The sequence below is a fragment of the Ptychodera flava genome, chromosome 14 (genome assembly GCF_041260155.1).
Source record: "Ptychodera flava strain L36383 chromosome 14, AS_Pfla_20210202, whole genome shotgun sequence".
In the NCBI taxonomy this organism is placed as follows: domain Eukaryota; kingdom Metazoa; phylum Hemichordata; class Enteropneusta; family Ptychoderidae; genus Ptychodera; species Ptychodera flava.
In genome coordinates, this window is record NC_091941.1 from 30,424,373 (window position 1) to 30,444,797 (window position 20,425).

The following is a 20,425-nucleotide window of genomic DNA, read 5'->3' on the forward strand; positions in this document are numbered from 1 at the left end:
GTCTCGCTGCACACATTGTACACATCGAGCGATACCGAGCAGTCTTCAGCATTTTTTACGAAGCTGTCGCGTAAACGGGGTTTCTCTTTCTTTGTAAATGTAAGGACAGTCTGTCAAGTTGGATGTCGGTCACTTTCAGCGAAATACAAAACACGTAAGGAAGGGACTATCGAACATAAGTATACATGCATACATGCATGCATGCATACATGTATGCATGTATGCATGTATGTATGTATGTATGCATGCATGCATGCATGCATGCATGCATGCATGCATGTATGTATGTATGTATGTATGTATGTATGTATGTATGTATGTATGTATGTATGTATGTATGTATGTATGTATGTATGTATGTATGTATGTATGTATATACTCACACACACACACACACACACACACACACACACATATATATATATATATATATATATATAATATATATATATATATATATATAGATAAAAGAGAGATGTAGATAAAGAGAGGACGTGTATATGTCATATGACGTTGTGTAGAAGTTTTCCGCCAACACCCCCCCCCCCCTCCCTTTTAACAAATTTCAGGCACCTATGCTGTCCTGGACATATCTGTGTTACAAAAGGTCAGCATGGAGTAGCATTGAAGTTATCAGTCAGTTTTAATGTCACGAACCTTCCAAATACCATCCAATCTTAAAATGCAATCCCATTCTCGTTAGCCGATCAATAATATTTCTTATTCTCTTCTTCACATCTAATTCAAATGTCTCTCTTCCATTCTATAGCCTCCGGTCATTCTCCCTTATTTGTTCTGACGATTTAATCCTTCATTCTTTCACTTCCATTCTTGTTGGCCCGCCCTCCCTTCTAACACCTGTCCCCTTCTCCCTTATGACCTTTCTGCCGGGCCCTTTCCTTTAAGCCTTCTTGGTCCCTTGTCGTAAATCTTCTCTGCCAGTTTCCTTTGTTTGGTGCATATTCTTCGCTGCCATGCCATATATTTTTTGACGGTCTGTCTCCATCTGCTCTTCCTCTCTACCCCCTGCTTCAATCTCCACCCCTGTCCCCGGTTACCCGACTCATCCTCGTTACTCTTCTCTGCAATGGATAAAAATGTGTATCAATCTCCATCCATCCACGATTGAGAGGTAGTGATTGATGGACCGTGCACTGTGACTCGTTCAAGCAAAACGAATCCAGCTAGACCAAAACGTGCCTGTGTCACAATCTTCCAAATTGGCGCAAAAATTAATATTTCACGCCCTCGATACGTTAGCGTCCTTGGACGCGATAAATCTCGCCGCAAGTCCACTCGATTTGGACTATAACCAACTACAATATCAGTGTGGAATCAACAAAATGGTCTTACTAGTTTATATATTTAAACAATTTACCCAGTAACGGTATCCGTCTTACTGAGGTGTTCTGCGTACTACCTCCGTAAAACAACCACTTGTCATATTGAATGGTTCAATATCGTTTAAATTTATTTAGGGGGTTTGAAACAATAGAATTGTAGCATGGTACGCACGGGCTAGTGATAATTCCTAGTTTTGTATCTTTTTAAATGTCGGTAGAAATCAGATTATGGTATGCCAACTTATTGTGTTCTTCATGGTGCCGGCATCCGACATAGCCACGATACCGCATTAGAGGACACCCAGAAAGGCAGAGTCGTTTACAAGCGGTGACAGACTCACTCACAGACAGACTCATGGACCCACTCTCTGCGAGACACTCTGGTGTATCAGCTGCTGGGCCATGAGGCCTCGCCACGATTCCGTATTGAATAAACAAGTTCAAGTTCTACGTCATCACTCGACGGTTCCAGCGTTATACACATTCTCATCGACACCTTGATGTCTTACCCGTCAATTCTGAATACTCTACGTGGCGTTTTGATTGTTCTACCAGCAGTGAAGGGTTTTGTCGATAGCATGCGCCATTTAGATGATTTATTTCCCTGGCTGGAATTTCCATCACAAGGCACAGCGATGAGGTAAAAATAATCTAGGCACGACGGCGATGACAGACGAGTCAAGGCGAAATTTTTCTCGGGAGAGAGAACCTTGATTCTATTTTGGTTCAAACTTCAAACGGATGCACTTTGAGTGTTTTCATCAACTCCTACTACGGAACATTGATGGCCAACTTGTTTCTGTCAGCCACCACCCTGCACCCTACACAAATCTGGATGTTTTGTACAACATCCCCATTTGCAAGCTCGATATTATATTTATCCAATGACACCAGTTGCTGACAATCGGTCCGTTGACACGTAGGGTCAAGTGTCGCAACCCCGTGCCCTCTGCTGCTGTTCCCTCTGCGAAAACACAAGCGAGAGTGGAAAATTGCTTCCAGATCGCCGTGTCTATTTTGATGCTGGTCGCGTGTGCCAAAGAGAAATATTTTTGTTTTAAGACCGTTCCGGCTGGTTATTGCGTGTGCGGCCCAGTCAGCATCGCAAATCACAGCCGCGAGAGAACCGCGGCCCTACAGTTGTTGCTTTACATCCTACACACGACCAGGACACACACTTAAAACATCACAGAAGAAAACCGCCCTCATTGAACCGAGACAGGTTTCGCTTATAGGTGTTGCCATGGCAGAGAATATCCCGGCGGCTGGTATGCATCTGTTGCTACTCGGCGAAATAGCCATTAAATGCAGCCAAAGACAAAGGCAAACAGCTCGAGTCTTTGACGGTTGTGTGTTTCTTCAACTCTCAATGAGCAGGTTTCCAATAGCAACGTCGCGGCTGACGGGCTTTGTCCGTGCGTCTAACCCAAAACAAAGGGCTGCTAGGATATTGACAAATATATAGGGTTTACAGAAATATTTGTCTTTGTTAAAGTCAAGCTAACTTTCTTAAAAGGTAGCGGAGAGATCAAGCATCTTCTAAAGGGTTCGGGGGTTTTTGTGGTCACGCGCTCACAAGCAAATGTAATTCGTACTTCGCCGTGAAGGAGAATAGGTCCTCACTGTGGAAAGACCGGTACCCGACAAAAAGGAGAAAAAAGTGGTGAAAAACAAAAGGGGCTCTGAAGACGCGTATTTACTTTCTAAACACGTCTTGTAAGGAATGGATACTTGCTATTTCATTACAAAACTAACGTGATCATCTTGAGCGTATTGATTTGGCATTCTTTACCAGGTCTACTACCACAGCCTAGTAACCCTGAGCAAATGCTTGTAGGGTTCTCATTGTCTACCATAGCGTCCATACGTGTTTTTTGTCTAATGAATGTCAGTCGGGTTATTGTAGAAAAATAACATCTTGTAGTGCCTCTATTTTGGGCGCGAACTTAAAGCGCAGTGGTCGTCGCGCTGCGCGTGCGTGATTTTTTTGTTGATAAACATAAATTTTGTAAACATAAGTCTTCTCAACTTCAATAGGAGTGAGATGGGAGCAGTCCCCCACTTTGTTAAGGCCATTGTAAGACTCAACATCATGCAATAGTAAAATATTAAGATCGGAAACGAACTTAAGTGGTGTATTTCTATCTATAAACTCGTGTAGAGCTACGAACATTGGGACACTACACTCAGCACATTATGTCGCTGAGTTTACTGCACGCAGACACAGTGAACAAAAAGGTTTGATCGCGCGCGATCACGCTGTTTATACACAATGCTATGGTACAGTACAGTGAAAATACATAACTAAAATTGTAAACATTGCCTATATATGTAGACCAGCAACAAGCACAATGCTAACACAAAATTACACTCAAGACCATGATCGGCAAGCCAGAGCAGGACACGGGAGATGTTGTTGGGAGACGGTCACCGCGTTGACGTACAGGATATAGGCTAGAGAATCCGGTCCCACAACGTACCGGCCCGCGACGACTTGGCCCACAACCAACTGTTGATCACCATGCCTTACTTCTCCTAGTATTACGTGGTTAGAAATAGTAAAATGACAGGAAACAATAGACAAAACGAGCTGGTTTTCGCGGCATTTGGGAGGAAAATTGCACGGCTACACCGTGCATATACGTATCGAGAGATCCTGTGCCCCGGTCCTGTGCACGGTCATGGCAGTGATCCAACCGCTAGCTTGTGCAGGCCTACCGGTGCTGGGCAAACTTCGTTGTTGTACCTCCTGATTGCCGGGTAGGTCTGAATCCTCTTTCAAGTGAGATAACCCCCACATAACAAGAAGACCTATGAAAGGTCCTTCGCTTGACTTGATACCTGTACTAGGAATTCTCGTTTGCACCCCAAAACGGGGTAAAATTTGTAGTTGAGTTGGATTCTCCACAGCCGAGTGTACTGCGCCATATACCCGGTTTGACACGGACGTTCATACAGACCACGGAACGGAACAGATGCAGAGATGCTTCTTGCTGCAGCGGGCATTGCTCTGCGAGCTGTAGATTTCTGTAGTTTGGGTTGTTGTCTTTGTACTCCTGTCGGGCCTCTTGAAATGAAAGCTCTCGCCCTTGCTAGCGATGTCGAAAACTAGAGCCCGGTCGTTGATAGTCTGTTGGCGTATACATGCGTACATGCGTACGTCTAGCTCTATGGCTCGAGCGATAACAGTAGCCGAGCCCCATTCAACTGATTCAAGAAAATCATGAGCAAATGTGATCTCAATCCAGCGTGCAATTATTGTTCAATATTTAGCAGATATTTAACTTAGATTAATTGACCTTTTATTGCGTGTTACATTTGGTTAGTTGGTATGCTTGTGACAGATCAGCCGCCATTTTAACAAGCGGCAATATCGCAAACATTACAGTCAACCCGTAACATGTGCGGCGTTCTTGGATTTGTTTACAACAGAGGGGGACCCCCTCAGGAGGATGCGCAGCGCGACGACCACTGCGCCTTAATAGTATCCTGCGAAAATCTGGTCGCCCCCGGGGCCATTTTTTAGGCGGCTAGTCATGCGTAGAGGGCTGGATGCGTAAGAAAAATTGCTAAAACACGAGCGATTAGAGAACCCTAAACGCGAACGTTTGTGGAGAAAGCAGGTTTCCCCTATACAAATAACCCCCGGTGGAATAAGAATTAATTCTGTGAACAAAAAAAGTTGTGAAACAGACAAGAATCAGTAATCGGTTAACACTCTTTTTTGTGCTGTCTAATACTTTTATTGACATCTAAATGAGTTTTACGTTTTACATCTAATTAACATTCAACAACAAACACTCAGAATAACCAATAGGCAGAGAGAGAGAGAGAGAGAGAGAGAGAGAGAGAGAGAGAGAGAGAGAGAGAGAGAGAGAGAAGAAGAGAGAGAGATGAAAACAGTAACCGACAAAAATCAGAAGAATACGACTTTTTTGTGTAGTTTTTGTACATAAAGAAATTCCCATCGGTTGTAAAAGAGTCAAAAATTCTGTGTTTTAAAAAATGTAAATCATGTTGTCGAAATATTAAAAATTTCGGATTGCCAGATCTCCTGACAAAGGCACCGTATGCATTGTGAATCCGTTCTGCACAGTATCATTCCCGATGATGCAGACGGCTAGTTCCACCGAGAAAGCTGAAAGTGTACCTAAATTGCGTATTTACAGTTACGAAAAATCAATATCAAAGAAAGTTCAACAGTTTCTGTTATAAATCAAAGAACATCGAATACACCCGTTCATTTTTGGTCACTTTAGCCACTCGTCGAATGGTTGTTAATATCCTCAAAAGTATATTCACAATTATACATTCGACGAACCTACGGAGCACGGCATGAGACACATTGCATGAGCCAATTTTCTCTCTCCACAAAGGTTTATCACACATTACAGAAGGATGAGAAGACTTTTCTGCCGCGGTTCCTCAGTCAATTAAGAATGGGGTTGAGATTTTGGCGGCCGACCGACAGATCAGTTCTCGTTTGGCTATCCACTTCACAGAATTTCTTTCCCTGTACACACAGAACACCATACCGACAAAGTCATTTGCAACAGGTCTGCTCCGAAGCATGGTGCCCTTTGATCGGGAAGCGAACACTTTGATCAGCAAGAGAATGACTTTTGTTTTCTAAATTTCCTCCGCCAAGGTAGAGTCCTGATGCTTGCATTGGATGGTCGCGGAAGTTCATTTTACATGTGGATAGGATGGAAACGCTGCGGGTAACTTGTTATACTCTTGGTCGGAATGGGTTTAAAGATACGGGGCGTAGTCACGGAATTTATTGATTCATTTATCGCAGTAGCAGGTGGCAGTGTTAAGTTCAGCGGAGGAGGAAAGGTGGCTGCGTTACTCGCAGACGACGTCGGTATCATGGAAGCCGAATAGAGGCTGGGACGAGGGTAGAGATTGACGGCTTCGTAGAAAAGCGGAGTACATCCGATCTGTTGGGTCGCCGACGGCGGGACGGTCGTCGGCGTGTGGTGCGAGTGGTGAGCGTGGCAATTACACGGGGAATTACTGCTGCTGCTGCTGCTGCTACTTGCAGCCGCAGCTCGGTAAAGTGCCGCTAGATGGCTCGAGTTGTAGTCCCCGAATGCGGCGAAAGGATAGTGATGGAAATGGTAATCGGCATGGTGATGTCCGCTTTCCGCCAACGGCACTGACGGGAAAATAAACGCACCTTTCTCGTTCTCCTGTTCCCGTACTTGAGGATGGACAATCGCACTTATAGAATGTTTGATTTCTGTTTGTTTGCTACCAGACGATGGAGTGTCTGTAATTGTCTTGTGAATATTCATCGAAATGGGTGATTTGCCCGGCTCTTGCCAGAAAGATGCCGGCAGGCGACGCTTTCGGAGCGGTACAGGGTTGCCGGCGTTTCCCCTCTTCTCACCCTTGTGATTCTCGTCACTTTCGTCCTTTTGGAACTCACTCTCGCTGTCCTTTCTCAGTTCACTTCGGTATTCGCCCGAACTTCCCAGAGACATGTCGGTGTTGTAACTGAACTCGGAAGCGCTGTCGCTTCCTTCCGACGTCAGGCTGGAGATGCTAGCAGACCGCTTTTTCAAACAGCGCAAGGGTTCGGCTCGACCACTTGTGTGGATAACCGCACGCGCGTACTCGGCGGATCGTTCGCGATCGGTCGGAGAGAAACGCTTGAGTTGCTTTTGAAGGTACTTTCTGTGGTCAACGGATTTCTTGCACGGGGCTGACTTGTCGAGGGCGGCTTTGATGTCACAAGATGCGAGGTTCACAAAATTCAGCAGCGTCTTAACATCACCTTCAGATGTCGGTTGAGTCTGTGCCATTCTATCCGTCCGACCGGACTGAACGCTCTCCTGCGAGCTGTCCCCGCAATTGTGTTCCGACTGTGGTCGCGAACTCGCCTCTGGTTCCCCACTGGAATGCCGTTCTGCCTGTGTCATATTTTCTGGCGTGTAAAAGTAGGCACAGGAGGAGACTTCGGGCCAATGTCTCACCCAATCCTGTTCTCACTAATTGACGCTCAGCTGAAGTTCTTCTCGATGATTGGTGACAAGTAATACCGGAGGACTATCGGGTTTCACACACATTCAACAGCTGCAAAGACCAGTGGCAGGCAACTTCTCAATTTTCAACCGTTTACTGCGAGCTATTAGGGGCGATAATGTAGTGCTTCTTGACGTGATTCCATCAGCCTATTGAAGAAAAAGCCCCTGCTTCCCCGGCACACATTCCCCGGCAAATGTTATTGTAGTAATTGTTATTAAACTATGAACTTTACCAGCGGGATCGGCTGTATCGTGCACCGCGTGTACATTATCAACCCGGTGAGATGACTGCGGCGACGCATCTGCGTTTCACCTCTGTAATACCCTAGGATCGTGCTCGGGCTGACAGCGGAATGGAAGTTTTCCACGGAAACAGCACGACGTTTATGTATCTTGCCACTTTGACAACTGTCTCCGGTGCGCGCGCGTCTCTCCCCAGATCGAACAGAGCCTTATATCCGCCGAGAGGATGTGTTCTTTGCGAAGTGGCTTCCTGTATTGCCGGGCCAACGCAATGCGCGGTAAAACCCTCCAAAAATCTCAATAACCTCTGACGTCTGTCATTCATGCCAGGCCAACCAAATTTGTCCGGCGTTTTTTCTATGGCATTTCATGCTAGGACATTGCCGTTGCCTAGGCGACCATTGTTCGCTTATATTGTGAAATTAACTGAAGGATCAATAGTTACCCTAATCTCTTAAATTGATATTTCATTTTGAAAAATTTGCAGTGGATGGGTGGAAATATGTCAATTGTCGCCATTTTCCATTTATTTGGATTCATAAAAACATATCTCGTCGGTCTCACAATAAACAGGACGATATTACTTTCCGATCGTTTCTATTGAGTCAATCAGCACCTTTCCGTGAATGTTTACAAGAGGTATTTCCTGCGGGATCGCTGTGTAACTCTTTCTATCCGCTATTTTTCTCTTGGAGAGTGTGTTTACGCTGCTATTACCCTCATGCCACTCATCGTCTCGCAAGGTCTTTTCTCTCTTCGACATCCACGTTTACTTGGCCCTCCCCTTTGTTCGTAATTTGTACACTGAAAACTCTTATCTCAGCACTCTTAGCACTAGAGTGACCGTCGTACACACACTATCGGGCAAGAAGTGGGCGCTCGGCTCTAGCCGCCATTTTGTCCCCCACCCCTCAACTCGCATAAAGTTCGCCAAGTGCCCGGAAAGAAAGAGAGAGAGAGGGAAGGTAAGAAAGGCAAGAAAGACGAATTCCCGGCTTACCGCGGCACATTCGAACAACCGCTAGGTTTCATAAAAGCCGACCTGTGTTATGGGGATTTAAACAGCTGCACAAGCATGCCGCATATCCAAGGTATTAATCGAGTGCTCAGCGCAAGAATCTTGTCTCGCATTGTTCGGCCGTTAAACTCCAGTGGTAAAGTATACAAAGCCGTGAAAAGCAGTCTTACTACAGAGATTAGCTTCGCTATAATAACGAGCCTTTTTCGCCTTTGTGTCTTCGTGCCCTAGGAGCCCACAAAGAATGCCATCACAGGGAAGGAGTGACACAATTGACTGTCACACAACTGCCGCACTTCCATTTAGCAATAATTATGGCGCGGTTCACTCCCTCCACCTGGTCGCCATGGAAACGCCAATCATCCCTCAGTGATTCGCTGAATATCGAATCGGCGGGTTTTCATTAAGGATTAGGTCGGTTGCCGTGGAGACTGCGAATGAAGACAACGCTAGAGTGGACAATGACAAATGGAAGGAAAGTGTGTAATATAACAAGTCTCTGAATTGAAAGGTGAAGAAGAAGACAAAAAGACCTCGTTGCAAGGCCAACAAATTGACCACACGTTTATGAATGAGGCTTGTCGGTTTTCATTATGCCTGCAATTTTGAATTCTCCTGTCAAAAACACCCTACAAAGTGTTTTATGCCTTCTGTGCTACCGACTCAGATTGTTACCGATTTTAGAGTGCGTCCTCCTAATGCGCAGATAGGCACGAACCTTTTGTTAATCTTTTTTTTACTTCGAGCCGCCTGCCTCGGATGTACCCGCGATGAATCTACCAGAGACGAAGCAACCACTTGCCTTGTTTCCATAGTGGCACAGATGCTAATACCATTTGACTGTGACAGGCGGGAAATCTCTCTCGGACACAGAATGTTGAGAACTAGCCGCCCTCTTTGTGTGTTTCACTATGGACTAGGGATTTTCGGAGGGAATTTATTATTCAAAATTTCACGCCTTTTTCCCCTTTCCACAGGGATTCCTCCATCCGGGACACCATTCTCACTGCGGGTTGCCATCCCTGCAACACCGCCGGTGTAAGTCAACCCGTTCCTCTCTTTTGTCCAAGCCTAGCCCCCTCTGTAACCCGATCTACTCTTTTGTCTAAAGGCGGCTGTTTTGGGGGAAGCTTTCACGAGTGGCAAGTCTCTTGAATCTGCAGCATCATTGAGCTGTGCCCGTCTCACAGATACGCAAATTCAACAACTTTTAACCACCGAGCTGACGGCACAGTTTGTAAGTTTATCAGACATCGCGGATGAATTGCTGCGGGCAGGTAAAATATACACAGAGGATACAATAAAATGCTCTAAGACATCTCCAATACCGCACAGTCAGCTGAGAACAGACAGAAAGTAGTCCCTTGGAACTTAACTCAAGCTGTCAGACATACATTTGTCTCGTCTGATATTGTGACGCTGAATCTGCCTGACCCGACACGTGAGTCATCTTTGTACGATGTACAGCGAATGTTTGTGTGGCCTGCCAAGAATGCAGTCAAGAGGCAGACAAATATAATTTCTAGATTTTTTTGGGCGTCTTGAAAATGTTTAGTTCAGCAAAATATCGGGTGCGTTTGATTTCCGCCGCTGTAAAGAAAACGGACAGCGCGTGCCTATCGCGTGGCCCTGCGGTCAGGCGTCCTGGCTGGGTTACCTTGATACATTTAATACCCCTTAAATATTTTCATGACACAAATCAAGTGATTCCCTTCCAAAACCAACGGCCAGCAACGTGAACGAGCTGCAGCTAGAACCATTCCTCCCGCGGTTTCAATGTTTGCAACATGTGCTTGCAATGGGCTGCCGCGCTGTTAGAGGAGTTTTGTCTATTTAAGCAGAGTGTCAACTAACAATATGCCCTTTTTGGCATTCTGTCTTAAAGGTTTAGTATGTTGTGAAAAAAGGAGAGAAAAGCAGACGCGTTAGATTGTTCTCACATCAACTTAGTCTCCGGAAGGCTTTTCTGTCTCATAATAGGAGATTATTTGCTCTGCAGACCGTTTCAGCGTGTCTCTATACCCTATATACATGTACAAAAAGCCACAGACCTTGGAACTATTGACAAAGTCAGGATGGTAAATCGGCGGATTAAGAAAACTCCACTTACGTGACAGAATGGTGTTATCAAAGACTAAAGGACGGGTTAGTTTCTCTGGCTAAAAAAAAAGTTTCGTGTGACATTGCTCTTGATAAGAGGATAAACTTTATTCCAAAGGTGAAGAAGGGAAGGGTAATTCTGTAATAAAGGAATCTGCAGTTTGTTTCTAATACAGTACATAGACGTGCGTTTGTTTCTGATATATTACAGAGACTTGCAGACAGACAGCGATAGACGGACACAAGACCGTAAACAGACTGACAGATATTCAAATTTAGCGAGTGCCAGACAAGTGGACTGGCAGAGAAAAACAGAAGCTTGGTGCCAAGATAATTGCCTAAACTTTTCCATGCTTTAATGTTTGCACGCAACTCTAAAAGTTATTTAGCAATACTGGATTGATGGAAACAGATTTTTACAAGTATTTCAGAATTGTATTTTAAAACTTGATTCATATGTGAACAGCATCTAATACACATCCAAGGAAGCTGCCAAAATTTACAACAATGAATTTAGAAACAGTGTCTTGTAAGGAATGTGGCTGTGACATTCAGTATAATTTTCTTCTTCGTATTCTCCTTGCGACCTAAATTTTTGAAAAGATTCAAACCGGGCGCCTTTCTGAAAAAGTAAATTAAAGTGAACGTGCTACTTCTACTGTACAGGGTGGGAGTACGGTTGTCAACTCTCCAAACCGACCCAATTGCCGTTTTGTGATTGACTGGACTGTTTCGATGTCTATCCTTTGTGGCAGGCTCTGAACATTGTCAGTCGCCAAAAAGCTGCAGTTTCCTTACATTGCATAATGGATCGTCGGGCGTCATTAGTGACACTAAACTTTCGTCTTACCAACCGTATGGCAGGGACAATTACACATCGTTGATGTGCAGAATTAGCTGGTTATGTCCTTTTGGAAGTGCACATCGCGTACCTCAAAGCTACAGTCAGGTTAAATGGATGACGCCCCGAATGGGAGCACTGGCTGGCCTTCGAGGTGGATTGGGAGAAAACAAAGGAATGAAACGAAATCGCCGCTGTGATACTATAGCAAACCGAATTTGGAACGTGAAGTGATGAAAGCTATAGCGTTTCTGCTAATCATGAAAATATACCTGAACCCTGTGACAGAATCTTTAAAACTGCGCGTCGCAGGACAATTTGGTAAGAACTCTGTCACTACAGAAATGCGGCTAGCAGTTTGACGACGTTGCAAAGTGGAATGATGCGTAAAATCTTCATCCACATTTCTTCGCCGACGTCTTTTTCCATTACATCTTCAGTGCAAAAGTGGTTGAACAAAAAAAACTGATAAAAACATACAGAAAGCCACAATTGGGCCCCGGGCAAGCATTTTAAAACATACAATTTTCTGATGTTTTACAGTCAACTTCGACCGAATCATGATCATGATTTTTTTAACCACTAAAAACGTGAGATTATCGAGGGAATGTACTCTTGAACTCGAGAAAACCTTGCTTTTGCGTGGTCTATTGAACATCCATTTGAAGCAGACAACTTTCAAAGTAGTGCATAGTTACAAACACAGAAAACACATCATGATAATTTGCATAATTCTGTCGAATGTTCAAGAACTATTTATATGGAGTGAAAATAGGCCATATGGACGACATTTTGACACAATTATGAATGCGATTTTGCCGGACAAAGGTATTGTGTTTCGGAAAACTCGACACTCACTGTTGGTAAGTTACATACAAATCATACCAACAGTTACACCAATTCTTGGTATGCCAGATATCGTTAGCCATTTCGTTTTCTTCGTTTGACGCTGTCATGTCATTCGTTTTCTTGCAGTATCAATCGGTGAAGAAAAAAATTGTCTGGTGCGCAAGCTACTCGGAAAATGCACTTCATTCATATATTTGACAGTGTAGGACAATCAGGACCCCGAGAATGGCATTTTGTCTGATATCTCTGGTCCATCAAATGAATATATTAATGAGTGATAATTATGACTACTTTTTATCACTGAATACATAATTGCGAAAGCAGTTACGTCATCAGCTGACATTTGTTCATAGGTCTCGCTTTTCTCCAGCAGAAACTCGTGGGCTTACTATTTCAATCCGAAGACATCATGATGCCGAAAGAAATATCCAATAATGTTATTATTTGCACAAAATAATGTTAAATTGAGAGAGATAAAATGATTAAAAAGAGTTTTCCTGTGTGACAAGACGAATAATATCCTGTTTTCATGGCGATAATGGAGACTGTGTTTGTACGCTTAGAGAGTCAGATCTTGATGAAAAACCATGCACTAGTTTGTGTAGCGGTACAATCAGCTTACCCGTCGCCCTTGTACAAAATCAAATGACCAAAAAAACTATCGAAGTTGCAACTTCGTATTTCAAATGGAGTTGGACGATTCCAAATATATAGATAACGCGTGTATCGCGAAAAAATTTCATGAGGAATACAGGTGTAAATTGGAAATGGAAAAAGAAGTATTATCTAGGTTTTGTCGATCCGGAGACTAGATTGTCGTGATCATGCTAAATAGTACTCATAAGTACTAGAATAAACTATCATGTTTGCATATACAAGTTCAAGTGATTACTTCCTTGTTAGAGAGGGTGAAAAACTAAAATGTATTCCTACATTTTCACGAGACTTTATTTTGCAATACTATTTAGACTTGTTCGGTCGTGTGAGTGTGACGTCATCACGTTTGGCACACAAACATGTTTGTCTGGCTTCCGGCAGCGCCGTCGACTCGCACTTGTCGCGCTGACGTCACAGCGAGCCGCGGGGCCACCCGAATCTTCACGCATGATTTTGTCCTCCGATTCTATTTCAAATTAATATTCACTTTATTAAGGCTGCACTTCGGAAATGCTGGAAAGGGAAGAATTTTAAGTGAGCAAAACCAGGAATTCTTTCACGCGGTGACGACGAAATGCCGCGCACGTCATTACAAGCTATGGGTTCAGTGCAGACCAAAACCCTAGAATGATTTCACTCGCAAAGGTCACGCAACTAGGGAGTTAAACTATTCAAAATTCGCCACGGACAATGATTTCTGACCTGTGAACAATGTTTGCCCCGTGGGACGTTTCTATTATAATATGCCACAAACATTTAATAAATAGTCGCTGAAATATAATTCACGAGTATGAATGCAACACTGACGAAGAATTTCCTGACTTGCATAAAGGAACTGCCGTGAACATTATTGGAGAAAACAATTCCAATATCGGGAAGAAACATTCTCATGGATTATACATCATCAACTTTATTGCTACTGTCCGGCGGTTGAGGCATTCTTTAGGAGTACAGCATGCATAAATATAACTTTCTTTCTTTCTTTCTTTCTTTCTTTCTTTCGTTCTTTCTTTCTTGGCCCTCTCTTTTCACGATGGACAATTTTAAGACGAGGAACAGCGGACTGCAGATGAAATCATGAATACGCTGAATATACGCGGTAACATTAGATTCACAAGCAAATTAGTGAAAATAAAAGGTACACAAATTATATATATATATATATATATATATATATATATATATATATATATATATATATATAACATTACACTTCATACATACACACATACATACACATACATACATACATACATACATACATACATACATACATACATACATACATACATACATACATACATACATACATACACACACACACACACACACACACACACACACACACAAATGGATTCATGTACACAAGACAGGGGTGAGTTAACCATCATTACCTGTATTTCAGAGTTGCTATAATAATGCGGAAGCGCGCCTTTCTCTCAGTTTTAACTCTTGCATTGTTTTGTTAATTTTACGGACAAAAATTGAGGAATATAGGGTTGCATGGCATTGTATTCTTTGTGCAGTAAATAGCCATTGGTGATTCAAAAGAAGAGAGAGAAAGGGGGAAAATACACCGTACACATCCGGTGCAAACACATGATCCCTAATATCCGTGTTTCCACAACAACGACACAAGCACCATTTGAAATGTAAAGGGCTTCTGTGTTCAAAAGCAGGGTGTTGTTCACAAGACAGGCCAAGACCAATTAACTTTCTTCTTTTTCCCTCCAGCTCAGCCTTAGCTCATAGACAAATTGGTCCCTCGTGGCGCTTCCAGTGACTGAGAGGCAAAGTGAACAATTTTTGATGGCATCAGCTGAGCTGTGGTCGCCCAACGATTCCTGGACCAGACCCCGTAAAATATGTTATTTGACATATGTATATGTAAATACGATAGTAAAATATTATGCCGGCAAGAACCATGAATACAGAAACACACATAGCTCTCATCCGAACAACTCGACGGCCGGTTGCCAGGGCAACTCCCTCTCATGTCAGCGGGAAACAGAACGTTGCTACGAGATGCGAAGACTTGAAATAAAGTATGGGCAGGGGATATTCAGAAGCCGGTGAAATAACCCCATAAACATCTCCACAACGCTGCTATTTCGTTTCATTTCACTTGCCACGGAAATTGTGGGATTAGTTTTCGTTGCCATGTGAACAAGAATGTAGAAATTAATTTGGAATATCTGTTTGAGCTGAACTACCAGACTCGGGGAGACGTCAGGCCCAGCGTGCTGTCGGAGTGTGTGTCTTTGTAAAGATACGGTTTTGTTTCTGAGAAAAATGTCATGGTTGTGATGACACGCTCGCAAGACTGCAAGTTCCATGCCACCGAAAATCGGTCTCTTAGCTGCGATCTGTACAGTTGTTTCACGACGCGTGCTTTCGTGCCCCCGTGAGAGTGAGCGCGAAAACGCCGCGAACCGCCACACGTTGCAGCCATCACTAACTGGGGCTAGGTGACTGCTTGCGATCACAGTGAAAGATACGCATATACATTTGAAATTGACATGGTTTCACTCCGCCGGTTGCCCCTGAAATGTGATGACTGTCAACAACATATGAAATTCAAGTTGACGTCACAATTACAACAAGTGGACATAACATCAAGAGTAATGAGTTTCGTTCCCTTTCAAACAATTCTAAAGTCTATCTCAATGATTCTGGACTGAGAAAAATATACTTTCTCTGTGATAAATGGGTTCTTCTTCGCTACCTTTCAACCAAGCCACTCAACTCTGACAAGTAATTCAAAGGGAGTCAATGGCGACTGGGAAAAAGTAGACCAAACTTTGCGATGCTTGATTTCAAAATCTTGAGCGAATGCAACGCTGAACAAGAATCCAAAATATTGCAACAGTACTACCCTCGTACACCCAAGTGGCTCCTTAAAAGACAGAAGCCCAGTGGTTGTCGACCGTTGCTGTCACTGCGGCAGTAGCGAAAGTAAGTGATGCTAAATTCTGGAAATGAAAACATGTACACTGTTAACACAGTTCTGCGGATTTGTTTTATATTCCTTCGCACATGGGATATGATTTGTTTATCCGCTTTAAGCGACGCGGTTTCACTTCGGTGAGAGAGATATCCGACTTGTGGCCTGGCCGAAGGAAAACACTGGCGCCCACATGATACACAAAATCTATGATATATAGGAACGCGCACGAGAGCCACTCCGGATTCGTTCAAGGGGAGGATTGTAGTCACCTAAGGGTGGTGGAAATTTCCCCAAAATGTGGTTTCTGTAAAATAATAGATGGCAAAACCCAAGCGGTAACAAAGAAGCTGCGACGAACGGACGAAGGCTATGAAGATGGGAGGTGCAAGCTTCTATACAATATCAAACCGTAGCTGTTGAGAGTTTCTTGTAAACTGTAAATAAGCTACTTGATAAATCGACACTGAATGTTGACACGACCACGTTTTTCCTACAGCGGTAACTTTGAACAGTTGATGTAACAGAGAGAGAAAGGATAAGCGTCACGTAAATTCCATTGTGCACATATGTGATGACTTTTTAACAGGTCTACCAAAATTAACTACGCTATTGGCCTTGTTAATTTCATCACTTATTAATTTAAGAGGTATTCAGGAAGGGCTAATCAATTAATTAAAGCTATTTTTCTTAAAAAGTTATCAACCTCGCCATCTGCTGTCAGCCAGAAACCAGACTTCGAAAAAGTTTCTACCCTTGAAACACATGTAAATCAGTGAGAACCTCACATCAAGTATTAATATAATCTGTCTATTATCTAATAAAGTCAACTGTGGTCGGTTCCCGTTGCGTTATCACTTTGACATCTATGCAATCATTTCGTCTGGAGTGCCGTGACTCATCGGGTAGCTATGTTGTCCGCCAGGAGAGGAGGGTTGGTCGAAATACACTCCACGTCAACTGTGAGACTGTGACCGATTTGACCGACAGGTTTATTGCCAGATCACGTTTTACGTCGACCATATTGGCCAAAGACCAACCTCGCTCAAAACGTAACGGAACAGGTGTCGTACGGCAGTCAGACTTGCCGATTATAAACTTAGCTCTCACAATAACCTCATATGGTGACATTTACAAATGATCCAATATGTGCTCTCTTAATAGATATGTGTAAAAATGCATTCCTTGCGATAATACATGCACGTATGATGAGATATACAAATGTAATGTATCGACAGACAGACAGATAGACAGACATATACAAAGAAATTGGAACGAATACGGAAGAATTGGATATTTACATATTTCAAATTTCTCGAAAGAGTTTGGTACCTATAGCTAAATGTTGTAATATTATAAATTACTCATAAAAATAAGTGCATTTCTTAAAAAGAAATCAAAACAGGTGAGCTTACATTTCCAGATTGAACCGACATTAATTCACTATGATATATATATATATATATATATATATATATATATATATATATATATATATATATATATATATATATATATATATATATATATGATATATAAAGGTTTCGCCGACATTTATAACAAGTGGTGTTGTAAAAACTACACCATGTTCCTTTGTTAGCCGCGTAACCGGTAATAGGACAATACTCAAAAACGCACATTTCCAATGGGGAATACGAAACTTATTAGAAGCAGATACATCACAATCACCAGTGAGAACTGAAAAAAAGAAAGGGTAAAGCGTGGAATAAAATTCGCATTTTCAATAGAACGTCGATCACCCTCTATAAAGTACAGAGGCGACTCTTCATATTGTTTGCTAACAGTGTGTACTATGCAAGCTTTCAGTCTCACATGCTTTTGAAAGAAGCAAGAGAAATCTTCAACCATGATGACCAGCACATATCTTTAGTGTTACGACAGAAAGGCAAAGGTTCCCCGTTGTTAACGATCAAAACCTGAGCTGTTCCGCTTGATTGCACAGAATTCGCGCCACAGAGCTCACGAGAACTTACAATTAGGCTGTATTCACAAACACATCTGGAGGGGGCGGGAGATTCTAAAGTAGTTCGCAGATTTTTTTTCAAATGCCTCCCTAACAAACTCACAATGCGCTCAAGTCCCCCCTTCTGACTTGCTATAATATTGAAATCCCTTCCCCGCCTCAAAGGAAGACAAAATGAGACCGATATAGTGCTTTGTGTCTAAAAGTGTCAAATCACAATACATAGGAGTCTAATGGGTAAACTATTAACATTTTCCCATCGAAAACAAGCTATATCTCTACATTTATATGTGTTTGATAATTCATGTAAATGTTCTTTGTTTAAGTGGCAGGTAAAAAGTGTATGTGTGTACAAATATTTGTTTTTTTAATTTCATCGATAATGTTTATTCACTACACACGGTAATCTATGGGAAAACTATGACCACAATAAAACTAGTAATATCTGTGCATTTATGGACGTTGGATAATTGGTATAAATATACTTGATTAGAATGGGGTTGTCACAAGTGCGTACAGTGTACAAGAAATCTGATTTTGGAATTTCACCGAAAATGTGAATTCACTGTACATTGGAGTCTATGAGAAAACTATACTTACTGAATCTGTGCTCTTATAAGTGTTTGACAATTGATACAAGTGTACTTGATTCAAATAGGGTGCTTGAAAGTTCAGATGTGGACAACAAATATGATATTGGAAATTTACGCAAAATTATTATTTCACTTCTCGTGGTAGTCTACATGTAAAGTATTATATATTTTCCCTGTCAAAGCTTGCTATATCTGTAACATATATATATATATATATATATATATATATATATATATATATATATATATATATATATATATATATATATATATATTTAAACAACAATTTTAAACAACAACAATGCAGATTGTACATATATAGCTGTGCTGGACTTTTCATCCCGTTTCGGGGCGTAGAACAAAAAACTGCAGTGGATACACAAAACAAAACCACCCAATAGCCAAACGTTATAGTTTAAACTGACAACCCAACACGTATTTCATATCAATCAGATACAGTTTGTTCGCGAGTTAACTCCCTTAAGTCCGCAAATCCTTTCAAGCGTCCAACATACCCTTGATATCTTCAAGTCTTTCCCCGGTCAATTCCGCATTCCCCCTCCAAAGGTGTTTGTGAATGCAGCCTTAGACCGGAGTAGATCACCGAAGACGCAACCCTCTCTCTCTCTCTCTCTCTCTCTCTCTCTCTCTCTCTCTCTCTCTCTCTCTCTCTCTCCTGTCTCGAGCCCTATTGTAGATATATGCAAATGTTAGTGATAAACAGAAGTAAGTTGTCTGAGCAGCACCAACAGAATATGGCATTTTCTTAAATGTAAATGTTTGGAAGCCCCAGATTTTCATGAAATGGGACAAATAACACGGCACCACACCAGAACACTCTAAAGGCGCCGTTTACGCTAGTGGAAGAGGTTAACTGTGAAGATAAAGTATTTCTACTTTTATATTATCATTGGTATAAGAACCGATCCGAGTCAGAACCGCACAAACATACAAGATGAGGGAATGCCGCGAGCTCCACTGTGTAATGCCCTTCTGCGTTATTTGCACACGTTTTTGTTTTGATTCGCCGTTTTCGCCTCACAGGGTCGATGAGCTGGGACTCGGCGACCCCTCTGTGGGCATTGATATTTTTTGCTGGTCAACTCTCCACACAAGAATTCTTTCTTCGTCTTTTCAGGCGGTTCTTTACAAGCCGAGAACCATATGAAAACAACCCCTCCCTTCGGCGCGGTCGTCAGACGACATGGATAATAAAAACAATTGTCAGATGACACGGCACATCATTTGAATTGCCAGCACGTATCCGGTAATTTAATTACAATCATCCGTTCGTTATCTCAGCGAAGTTAACATTCCCCAACATTCGATGTCGGTTGTTATGCCAGCAAGGTGCCTAGACGTTTATTATTTTCTCCTGGTTTTTTATACTAACCTTTAGATTTTTTTGTTTGTTTGTAGGCATAAAAATGCTCGTTATTCATCTCAACACCACCATGCATTGAGGCCTAAACGCTAATTGGTCATGATTGCTCTCTTGAGAATTCTCTGGTTTACCGCATGATGGCGCCTTTGTTGACTGAGTAAGTGATCCATACCGCTGGGATGGAAAAAAAAATTCGCACACGTAGGTTGTCGCTGCACGTTTGAGAGCAGCTCAGCTGCTAGCTGTTTATATGGTTGATGGTAGTTACCGCCTCAGTCATCGATGGTGTTCGCGTAATGATGTGTGATCGTGTTTGTTTTAGGCTTTTGGAGAAATATTTCAAGGGTTGGTTCGACCGTAATGGACTTTCCCCGTTTTCAAGTATAGACTAAACATTGTACATCAAATGACATGCTCCAACGACTTTAGCAGAAAGG

General features: G+C 42.5%; 2 protein-coding genes across 2 annotated transcripts in view; one reads left to right on the forward strand and one right to left on the reverse strand.

Moving 5' to 3' along the window:
• Positions 1–20,425, forward strand: part of LOC139150144 (small ribosomal subunit protein uS12m-like) — a 629,842-nt gene that overhangs the window by 68,233 nt on the left and 541,184 nt on the right. The window lies entirely within an intron of this gene.
• LOC139150121 (uncharacterized) lies at positions 5,051–7,923 on the reverse strand. The gene has a single exon (XM_070722291.1). The coding sequence runs from the start codon at positions 7,268–7,270 to the stop codon at positions 6,035–6,037; it is 1,236 nt and encodes a 411-aa protein (XP_070578392.1). The 5' UTR covers positions 7,271–7,923; the 3' UTR covers positions 5,051–6,034.

What these genes read in the sequence shown, in the direction of transcription:
- LOC139150121 (XM_070722291.1), bottom strand. Translation starts at nt 7,270, where the DNA reads ATGACACAGGCAGAACGGCATTCCAGTGGGGAACCAGAGGCGAGTTCG.